Source organism: Rhamphochromis sp. 'chilingali' (genome assembly GCF_963969265.1).
Source record: "Rhamphochromis sp. 'chilingali' genome assembly, chromosome: 19".
Lineage (NCBI taxonomy): Eukaryota > Metazoa > Chordata > Actinopteri > Cichliformes > Cichlidae > Rhamphochromis > Rhamphochromis sp. 'chilingali'.
Window position 1 is genome coordinate 15,672,881 of NC_137946.1, and position 11,101 is coordinate 15,683,981.

General features: G+C 39.1%; 2 protein-coding genes across 2 annotated transcripts in view; both read left to right on the forward strand.

Moving 5' to 3' along the window:
• Positions 1 to 10,824, forward strand: part of LOC308387133 (uncharacterized protein) — a gene marked incomplete at its 5' end in the record, with an annotated part of 100,033 nt that extends 89,209 nt beyond the window's left edge. The window contains 3 exons of the mRNA XM_080867031.1: positions 9,776 to 9,957; positions 10,109 to 10,190; positions 10,423 to 10,824. Of these exons, the coding sequence (XP_080723157.1) occupies positions 9,776 to 9,957; positions 10,109 to 10,190; positions 10,423 to 10,516 (358 nt within the window). The 3' untranslated portion in view covers positions 10,517 to 10,824. The remainder of the gene's footprint in view (positions 1 to 9,775; positions 9,958 to 10,108; positions 10,191 to 10,422) is intronic.
• LOC308386822 (rho GTPase-activating protein 42-like) lies at positions 243 to 9,781 on the forward strand. Its single transcript, XM_080866624.1, has 5 exons — positions 243 to 815; positions 3,407 to 3,502; positions 3,597 to 3,658; positions 7,852 to 7,923; positions 9,560 to 9,781. The coding sequence occupies exons 1-5, from the start codon at positions 662 to 664 to the stop codon at positions 9,620 to 9,622; spliced, it is 447 nt and encodes a 148-aa protein (XP_080722750.1). The 5' UTR covers positions 243 to 661; the 3' UTR covers positions 9,623 to 9,781.
• Positions 10,825 to 11,101: the final 277 nt, after the last annotated feature.

The window sequence follows — 11,101 nt, forward strand, 5'->3', positions numbered from 1 at the left end:
ACTTTAATTTGAGCTGTTGTGTTATTTAAGTATTTATTCATAGGAAAATAATTTATTTAAAAATTTGCTCGAGTATTTTCTATTATTAAAATTATTGTTGTTGTTGCTGCCGCTGGTGTTCATATTGTTAAAAACCTGTGGATCACAGAGTTATCGGCCCATTTGTATTCTTTGCCAAGTTTTCCACCAATTTCAGCACGCGCCAGCAGGAGTCTCCCGTTCCCATAGTAACAAGACTAGGATCCGTCCGTAGACAAAGTTAGCCAGTCTTTGCCGACTTCTTTCTTTGGTGCGACCAACATTAAGCCCTGTTAGTTACTCTGCACGGCCGTACGTCCGCTTTGCTTCACCTAATAAGTAAATAAGAAGTCAGCGCGACGCCTTATATGAAAGTAGCGACAGTAAGAAGGCTGGAGAGAAGCTGCATGGAGCTCGTTGTATAGCTTAGCCAAGCCTTCTCTATCAGAGACTCTGTTGTGTTCTTGTGTCCGGAAGTTCTGCTGGGGAAAAAGTAAGAAAGGCATGAAAAAGAGTAGCTGGAGGAAATTTCTGAGAAATTTGCTCGGAGCACACTGAAACACCGTTTGGTGTCTCGCCGAGGAGGCAGAGAAGGCGTCGTGCTGTTGTTCTCTCGTAATTAGCGGCGTGTATTAATCTAGCGATGGGTCTGCCGACGCTGGAGTTCAGTGATTCTTTCCTGGACAGCCCGGATTTCAGAGAGCGGCTGCAGTGCCATGAAATAGAGTTGGAGCGAACCAACAGGTTCATAAAAGACCTCATCAAAGATGGAAACATGCTCATATCTGCCCTTAAAAGTAAGTACGCGCTGATTAATAGCTGATTCTTGGGAGCGAATGTGCTTTACAGTTTGCAGTGATTTATGCAACCTGATCCAAAGGGAAGTCCTCTGGGTATCATTCCAAACAGAACCACTGTAGGGACTTGAACCTTGAGTGTCTCATTTTTCATTTGTGTGTGTAGTATGAGCAGGACAGTTTGGAAGGTAGTTACAGTGTTATGCACAGTGTAGGTCTGTGATATACACAGCAGCTATTGCGCGAGTTAATAATTAATAATATTTGTTCACCTTAATTTGTTGATGTAGGTCACCTTTACAATATTGTAGTCTGCTGTTACATACAGGTTTTAACTAGCAGAAAGCAGCAAACAGCTGACAACTGCCTTGAGGGCCCAAAACAGCAGGACCACCGCCTAACCTCCACCCACCAAGCTACTATTGGGTGTTACCTGATTTCGGCTAGATTACTGAAAATATATAAAAAGACCATGTCCACATTAACTATATCAGTGATGTTTTTGATTTTTTTTTTCTATAAACAGTGGGTATTTTTTTTAAAAGTGGCAGAAGAATGTTAATTTAGCTTGTTTTGCTTGGGTATTAGTACTAAACCTAAAGGCACTAAACTCTCAATTTCTTTAAAACAGAGGAAAACTGGAAATATTCACATTTTTGCACATATGAATCTTTATTATTATCACATTTGGGGTTTTTCCTGAATACAATTTTTTTTAAACGCCAGCCCCAGAATACCTTGTATTTATTAAATGGTTGGAAATAACTGGAACACGCAAATGCTATGCAAAGAAAGTCTTAAAGAAGGTTGCTCAGTCTCATGGCATTCACCATCAAATAACCTTACATAGTACAGGTCAGCCCCCAAAGATCGCGTTAATGACTGTGTGTTTATTAATTTTGACACCTTCATTTGACAGTATAAAGGCACATGGCTGGGTTACTGACTGGGTGCCATATTCTTGTCCTGATGACAGCTTTCAAACAGCATATACCTCCTTGTTGTTTGTAGTGTTTGATTAAGGTGGGGGGGTGGGGTTTTTGGCTCACCTGTTGGCTGAGGTCATCACCTGCCGCTGCCAGCTGTATACACACAAGGTCAAAACAAGGCAGAGGTTTGTCAGAAAACCTTACCTACTTCCGAACTGGATGAAGAAGAACATGAAGTCTAAAGAGGCTGAAGCTTCAATTTTATTGTTTGATCACCACATTTCAGCTTGCAGCTTTCACCAGGGTGAAGCAATAATACCACAAGTGTTGCTGGAGTTTTAACCTCTGTTAAAAGAAGCATGACCAGACTTCAAAAACAGTAAATATAGGACAAGAAGTATGCTTGTGAGGGACAATGTGGGACATATTACCAATGCTGAGAGTAAATCAGTGAAAGAGAGATATATTTTATTTGAATGTTTTCCAAATCTCTTGCTAAGTAAATATGTGTACTTTTTCGCATTAGATGTCTTACTCTCATGCATCCTCTCTCTCTTAAAAAAAAAATCCCAGCAGCCTTTAAAACTGTTGTTAACTGTTCAGAGGATGATTTCTCTGATAATAATCTAGGTTTTAGTTCATCCATGAAATGGCACATCTCATTTTGAGCTGAAAAAAAAAAACCTCTTGAGAATCACCTACCACTAGTTTTACACAGTTATTAAGGGTTTTCGAGTCTTTATTGTAGTTGTATATTTTATTGTGTTTATACTTCACAAAAGTCTCCAATGTTTGTGTTATTGTGGTGATTTCCACATGTTAACTTCAGGAGAACCTTGATGAAATGATGTCTTTTGGTGCAGCCTCTAAGTAAAAAGCCATACTTTGGAAAAAGTGTGTGCCTAACAGTGTTGAATTGTAAGATTGAGGGAACACGAGGGGGTCACCTTAAACACACAAGGTGTTTGACTGCTCTGTGACCACACAGATGTGAAATAACCTGAAAACCAGTCAAAAGCAAGTTATTTGACACCAAACAAACCCTCATCAGAATAAGCACATTAAGCACATTTTTCTGCACGAATGCAGTCTAGGACATAAACAGTCCTGGACACCAAATCGAGTGCAGAATGAAGTGGTTGTTTTGTTGTTTTCATACATTCAACCTGAACAAAGTTTTTGCAGTAATCTGGTGTACACTGATAGAAATATAAATGACAGTTTAATGGTTTTATTACCAGTTTGCAGTGGAGTGGTATGATTAAGATGTTTTCTCAGCGGCTGCCCTGCACAACAATCTCAGGGTGTGTTAATGACAGAATGCAGCCAAGTATTTTGTGTGCCTTAGAGAATAAACTGTGGTATTAAACTCTATTATTGGAGTGTTGTTTGGACACGTAAACACACAGGAGATTGTTGCAGGGTGTGGCACTTCATTTACATCACACTTGAAGAGACTTGTAGGAAAATATATTAATGGTTTATTACAGGATGGAATAAGTGATTTTTCCCTGCAACCTGTAGAACAAAGGGAGCATTTCAGGTGGCCGCTGATGGCAACTTGTGCAAAAAGCTAAACAGGCTAAGTTAAAGATGTTACCCGTAATCCAGCTGTTAACAATGCTTTAGTTGACGTAATGAACTTCTACCTGTCTTCCTCAGGTCTTTCTCTTGCTGTACAGCGATTCTCACAGTCTCTGCAGGAGTTTCAGTTTGAATGCATTGGAGATGCAGAGACTGATGATGAGGTCAATATAGGTGAGACAGAAATGCCACTTTTTACACAAGCTTGCACAATATTTAAGATATGCAAAGCCTGTTACAGCAGTGGGATGTGTTATTTATTTTGCAGCCCAGTCTTTAAAGGAGTTCTCTCAGCTCTTAAGCACCATGGAAGAGGAGAGAAAACGTCTGGTAAGAAAATGTGTGATTGTATTTGAGTGTGGGTGCGTAGAAATACAGACTTGGTAGCAGTTTGATACATTGATAACTAACTGTAGGATGTTTGTTCTTGTAGATATTTATACCTGTCATCTTTCTCTGGCTGACTATGCTCATCTCTTAAAAAAATTAACCAAACTGCTATCACCAAAGTCTAAACCAACCAGAAATGTGTTCGCACTCTATGTCTCCTGTTGAGCAGCAGAAAGCAGCAAGTGCATCCCATCTTTAAGCACCTGTAATTTTTTTTTAATAGTAAGAATTTGAAAATACTGTGGCAGCATGAAAGGGAAAAAATACCACTTGAATCTGAGGCTTCCTTCAGGTCTGCAGAACTTTATCACGAGAGAACTGAAACTAGCCTGTTTTGGTTCCCTCTCAGTTCTTTCTCAGTGTCATTTTGGCCGAGCTGAAACCATCTCACTGTACATTACCTTACTAACTACTATACACTGACCAAAAAAGGAGTAAATATTAAAAATAGGATCACCAGGAGGCTAGAAAGCAATTTCAAATGAATGCTAATGATCAACCCAATATGTGACTGTAAATGTGTTCACAACTTTTTCACCAGCCCAAGTGGACAAAAAAAAAACATGTTTATTCACCATTACTGATTAAGATTTAAGTCATTAGTTACTAGGGCTGCTCGATTATGGCAAAAATGATAATCACGATTATTTTCACTGAAATTGAGATCTCGATTATTTGACGATATTTATTTAACCCTTTAAGACCTACCATAGAACTAAGTCCGCCAGAGCTTATATTATTTTTTTACATGTTGTAGTGCCATTTGTGGGAGCATTTCAAGTTGCTATACAACTGATATGGCCCATATTTTAATAATATGTATGCATTAAGTCCATAGTAACTACATTAATTGCAAAAAAGTGCAATAAACTACAAAAAAATTGAAAATAGTTTTTGTTTTGTTTTTTACATATATTTCTACTTGGAGAAATTTAAGAGGTTTATCCCTTAAAACTTTAAATACAAAAAAGTTGCAAAAAATAGTTTACAACAACAGGAAATTTATTTTGAGTGTCTTCATAGTTTTATTTTTGAGATACACCAATTTTTATATACACTGCAGAAAAAACAAAAAAACAATCCTATGATGCAAATTTGCAAAGAAAACAGCAGGTGCATCAAAATAAACTATTTCCAGCAGTGCAATTTGAGTTCTAAGCATCTCAGAAACTATTCAGAAAAGTCAAACATGACCAGTATAGGTTTTTAAGGCCTACAAGTAAAAAACTACATTTCCGCGAAAATGACGTCACTTCCAGTTTCGGCCAGGAAATGGCGGACATGCGATAGTTCGCGCTGATGTCTGTTTCACTGTGGGAAGTGTTACTAACAGCTGATCGGATCGGCAAAGCATGTTTCTGGAATATTATGTTTTTGTTCCTGCAAGCGCTTTTTATGCAATTTTTGCAAAGCTATATGTGGAAGGAAACCGTGACCGAGGACAAGCTGATGGCATAAGATGTAAGTACAACTCCTCCGGTTTCATATACAAAACAAATTATTGCGCTAGCTTACACGGTTCAGGTTCTACAGGGATTTAAAAATCGTTACACAAAAGGGAGCGTGCTGCTCTGACCGGATTTAAAGGGTTAACAATGACTTTAAAAAATAATATAAAATAGTGTGCAACACCACTGAAGTTTTTTTTAACCTCTCTTTTCAACCAACGGCAGTCACTCTCCTCTCCAAATAACTTCTGCTTAGCTTTCCGAGCTTCCCTCGGGTCCTCTTAATCAGCGGTCTCCAACCTTTTTTGCGCCACGGACCAGTTTATGCCCGACAATACTTTTTACGGACCGGCCTTTAAGGTGTCGCGGATAAATGAGGGAGGGGCTAATAATCGGCTCAGTCATTTTTAATGATCGTTGAAAGCCCAGATCGTAATCGTGATTAAAATTCGATTAATTGAGCAGCCCTATTAGTTACTATGTACAGGATTTCTGTTTAAAAGCTGAACTCATTCTTAGCCACTGTCACTTCCTCGAGCTCCTACTTCAGTCCAGTTCCCACAAGTCTGATTCACACCTTCTTCTTTTTTTTAGTGAATACGTTTTACCGACAGCACTTTGTGCACCATGGCAATTTGGGAAATGTCTTTGACTCAGAGAACCTCCATCAGTCAGAGGTCTTTGTTTCAGGGTGACTCGAGTCTGGCACAGTCTGTGTGAAGGCAAACCTGTGCGCATGTGCAATGTATGTGCATAGTATGCAACCTCATGTGTGTGTCTTTGTGGTTGTGAGCACGGTCTGGTTACAGAGGCACCATGTGGAACCTATTCTGCCAATTCCCCTGTGAGCGTGAGCACAGCCCCAGTGCCTGGGAAAGTCCATATAAGGGTCCTGTGTGTGTGTGTTTGACTGCCCATTTCTCTTTGTGAGTGTGTATGTGTGTGCACGCATTTCGATTGCATGCTTTTCCACTTAATGTGGCACTACTCCAACCCTTCTAACAACATCATTATTATCATTATTATGTTTAAGGGAAATTCCAGCAAATGAGTTCCTCTGAAATACCTACCCGTCCAACCTAAAAAGACCATTATTGTGACCTGACAATGGACTTCAGTCTCTTAGATTTCACTTTCATCCAGCTGAATGTAATAAGAAACCAGATCTCTTTTGGGGTATTAGGGCAGCACGAAAGTCAAAGTGAAAGTGGAGTCATGATGTGGGAGTGGGGGTATATTTATAGTCTGATGCTTAAATCAACTGAGACAGAACAAAGTAAGATTTGACCGACATTTGCAATATATAGACTCCTGACTAAAGAGGGCAGAGACCTAATGTAAACACCAGAGTCCTCAGTTCTGATAACCCCTCTGTACCACAGCCTCTCACTCACAAGTTTCTCATACATACTGCAGCAACTCAACCAGCAGAAATGTTACAGCAGTTTTACTGTAATTTTTCTGATGAAACAGGCCAGTGTTGGCCAATATTTTGTGAAATACTTTGCATCAGAGCTCTTTGGTTTGCAGTATTTCAATGACTACTGGCAAAAAAACAGTTTTATGTCTAGTGTTTTTAAATAGAGTGATGTGCAAAAGTCTTGAGCCACCCCTCATGTCTTTATCTTTTTCTAGGACAACAGGAATACATTGTATAAAGCAAAAAAAAAAAAAAGGGCATTTCTGACAAACCTTATAGTCAAAATTGGATATCACCACCGAGCAACTTTATTCTTCAACAAGACCTGAACTCTCTTTGGCAAGCTTTCTTTCTTCAAGTAGTCTTCAGGAACAATTCTACAGGCTTCTCGAAGGACAATCAGATTTTTTCTTTTTATCCTTTGGATGTTGGCTGCCTTTTGTTCCATTCTAATCTCACACTGTTGTTGTTGATGTTGAAGTCCAGGTTCAACATTATTGTGGGGAGGCCAATCCATGACTAATAGTGTTTCATTGTGTGTTTTCTATCCAGGTATGCAGTTTGTTTGGGATAATTGTCATTTTGCAAATGGTCAGATACAAAGACTGGATAGCAAATGTGTGAAAAAGGAGCCGATGTCAAAAGAAAAGCTTTAAAAGACCTTCAGAAAGTCTGGCTTTGGCACAATATAAAGGAATGTGAGATGGCTTGAGGCTTTGGCAGAGTACTGTATGTGCCAAGCATGACGAAATCATAACTAAATGTTTGTGCTGGGTGTTACTGTGATGTTTGAACAGCTCTTCAAGGTGATGAAGCTTAAGCTTTGTTTTTTTTTTGTTATGTCAGCAGCAGGTAAAGTGTAGGCATTAAAAGGTGTTTGATTATTCAGATCATTTGCTTTGCTCAAATATACATACCTTGCTACCTCTGTTCTCAATAATTTCCATTTAAATAGTTTACAATTGACAAGGTAAATAGAGTAAATCTCAACCAGAAATTTGCTTTTATACAACAATTTGGTGAAGTTTTCGATAGATTGTCTTGTTAGCATATTGATTTGAAATATTTTGAATTAAATTTTCCTGTTTTAAGGTAAAACTCTCAGAATAATAAAAGGCAAGCCTCTGCTGACCAGTTGATAAAAGCTATTTTGAGTGAGACGCTAAAGCCCTCATGGGAGCTGTTGCTTTATTTATGTTGCTTGTCTCGATATTTACTCGATATGACACACTGAGCTGACTGCATTTTCTGTTTTCATCTCTTAGATCCAAAATGCTGATGATGTTTTGATCTCACCACTCGAGAAGTTTCGGAAGGAACAGATTGGAGCTGTAAAGGTATACCTCCTCTTCTTATAGTCGAAGGGTCACTGCTGAGTAGATTATGAACATGGATGTTGCTTTCATTTGGTATGCAGCACTCTGGGTGGTGATCAGACAGATCACTCTGCTTCTTTCTGGTCCCGCTCGGGTTGTTAGTCAGCGATCAGAGAATCCAATTTGTCGAGATAAATGATGGATCACAGTCCAGTGTCAGCAACAAGGTCATGGGAACGGACGCTGGGAGGGCAAGAAAAGGAGCACGTCACAGACAGAGGGATGGTTGAACTCAGACAGACAGTGTAAACAAAAAATGAGTTTGGTGTCTGGTTTCAGCAGCTGTCTCGAGTTGTATAATCCAGTTTTATCTATTTTTTGGTTTCCTCTTTTCTTTTTCAGTGAAAAATAAGAATGTAGATAGCAGCATCACGTGGTCGATTACTAGTCCTGAAAATGAAATCAAAGCTCACTTCTTTGTATTACTGGAAGTAACTCCTCAGCCTGAAATGTTGCAGGTGTTTGCGTGAGAAATGCCAGTAGTCACTTCTCAGAGAATAGAGATACACGTGTGGCATTGAGAGCTACAGCTGTTTTTGTAAAAGAGATGTTATCGTAACTATTTTTAGTGTGTCTCTTCCAAAAAATGTGCTACTGAAACTCACAGTTCCAGCAGGATAAACTCAAAACTTTAGTGACTGCCTAACTTTTATCTGTAGAATAAAACAAATTACATAAGAAGTTAGGACGATGTGAGAAATTGAAACAAAAAATGGAACGCAGTGATTTGCAAATATAACCAGTTAAAGCTGCTCAACAGCCCCATATTTTTTTATTTCATAATGTCCAAATGTTTTCAGCTGCTGAAAGGTCTGGACTGCAAGACTTTTCTACTGTGAAGCCATACTGGTTGAGTAGTTGGCATTGTCTTGCTGAAATATCCAAGGCCTTCACTGAAAAGACAATCTGGGAGCACAAGTTGCTGTAAAACCTTCAGCATTGACGGCCCCTTTTAAGATGTGTAAGCTGTTAATTTCACAGGCACTGACGCACCCCAGGAGATTCAAACTTTTGAGCTGAGCACTGATAACAAACCAGATAAAGGTGTGTCTCCGCTTTAGTCTGACCACAGAGCAGTTTTCTGCTTTGCCTCAGTCCATTTCAAATAAGCGTTAGCCCAGAGAAGATGGTGGTGTTTCTGGAATATGTTCATATATAGCTTCTACTTTGTATGATAAAGTTTTAGCCTGTGGTGTCAAGAGAAAAAGTTTAAATATAATTACAAAAGACTGATTTTTAAAAAAAGGAGATGTGGGGGCCCACCGTAACCCTTTGTGTACGGTTTGTCAGAAAGTCCTTAATCCATAGACAGGTGGAATATGGGACTCCTAGGGTTAACAGCTTGCACACCAGCTGTGAGGAAAGATGGTGTTAAAGGCAGAGCTAAAGTCAATAAAGAGGAGGCGTGTGTAGCTCCCCTGGTGCTCCAGGTGCGACAGGGTAGCATGGAGAGATGTAGATGATGAGATATTTTAAAGCCTCGATTATACACGGACCACTGGAGACCCAACGACTGAGTAATCATTCCAGTTATACTTCTTTAAACTGCACTGCCTACGCGCATATGTAGTTGGTGCATTGTAATTGAAATTCACAGACACCCAAGAAGATTCGCAGATGTGGAAAGTATAAAACCCACTTAAGTCTGAACAACACTTAAGTCTGGTGAAAAAGCGGCAAGAGACGAGAAATACGCTCAGTGGGGAAAAGGGTAAATGTGCATGATCATTTCAAATATCACAGTTTATGTGATTATATCCACATAAAAAATTATAAAAGTGGTTCAATGGTTTATGTTAAAATGTATGTATAGGTTGGCACAGAGCCAGATGCATCAGCAGAAACTTGAGGACGCGCTGCACGAAGCCCAGAAGCCACTGGCACGTCACCGTGACGATGAGGATCTTGACCGCATGTTGAGAGAACAGGAAAGAGAAGGCGATCCTATGGCTGCAATGCTCAGGCGTAAAAAGGACCGTGGCACAAAAACACAAGGTATTTAACATTATATATGTTTTATTTTATTTATGACTTTATTTTATTTCACCAGGTCAATCCTTGTAAGAAGCTTTTAAATAGCAGCAGTTTTGTTTTTGCTACTGTTTGTATTTTTATTTATTTGTATGTTTGTTTTGATTTTTTGTAGAGAAACCTCGATATAAAGGCCCTGCTCCACCTCCAAACCGGTTCAATATTCCACCGGGGTACCGCTGGGATGGAGTTGACAGGTAGAGTTTGTGCATCGGTGACAGAGGAAAACCGTTGAGGACAGAACTGTAGTTTAATATTGAATGTTTTTAATACACACATCAGTTTGTCATTTTGCACATTAATGGTAAAGAAATTGTGATCATTTTTTTCCACGTCTATATTAAATTTGCGCCTAATTGAATGGATTGTCTTTGGCCTTTTAGCTTGTCGTATCATAATTAATAGGGTTATTTTATTTGTGTCTTGCAGGTCAAATGGTTTTGAACAGAAACGCTACCAGAGGATGGCAGATAAAAAGGCTGTGCAGGAAGCGGCCTATAAATGGAGTGTGGAGGATATGTAAAGGCTTTCAGAAAATGATGAATCTGGAGCAGAGCTAAAGAGCACACCTGCTCAACCTTTATGTATAATTTTTATGCTGTTAGAACAACAAGACTAGATGCATCTACGCAGCAAAAGTTCTTTTTTAAATAAACTACATAGAAGAATTTGTTTCACCTTTCCAAACCCTTTTGATACTGTACCATGTGTATCAGATGGAACTGTACAGAAAAATGAAGTGAAGCATGTTCACAATTTTTGTAAGAAGTTATTCACCGTGGAGCAGAAGCTGTTGTGGTTTCAGTGTTTTATTAAAGAATGTTTTTGTAATGCATTGTCCCAAGAGTGTTCAGGCACCTGGATCTTGGATAGCATTTGACATTCAGTCTTTTTAGATAATTTTATACACTTACCACCCATTTTATTAGGCAACAGTAACTCAAATAACCGCTTGTTACAACCAACATATTTTGGTCCTGGACATAGAAATAGAGACATGTCCCTCATGACTCCAAAATGAAACGTAGTGCACAGCAACCAAATGCTGAAAGAGAGTGTCCACAGCTGACTGTCGATGGTATGGTATAGCTGTGAGGGTTTTGTGTAC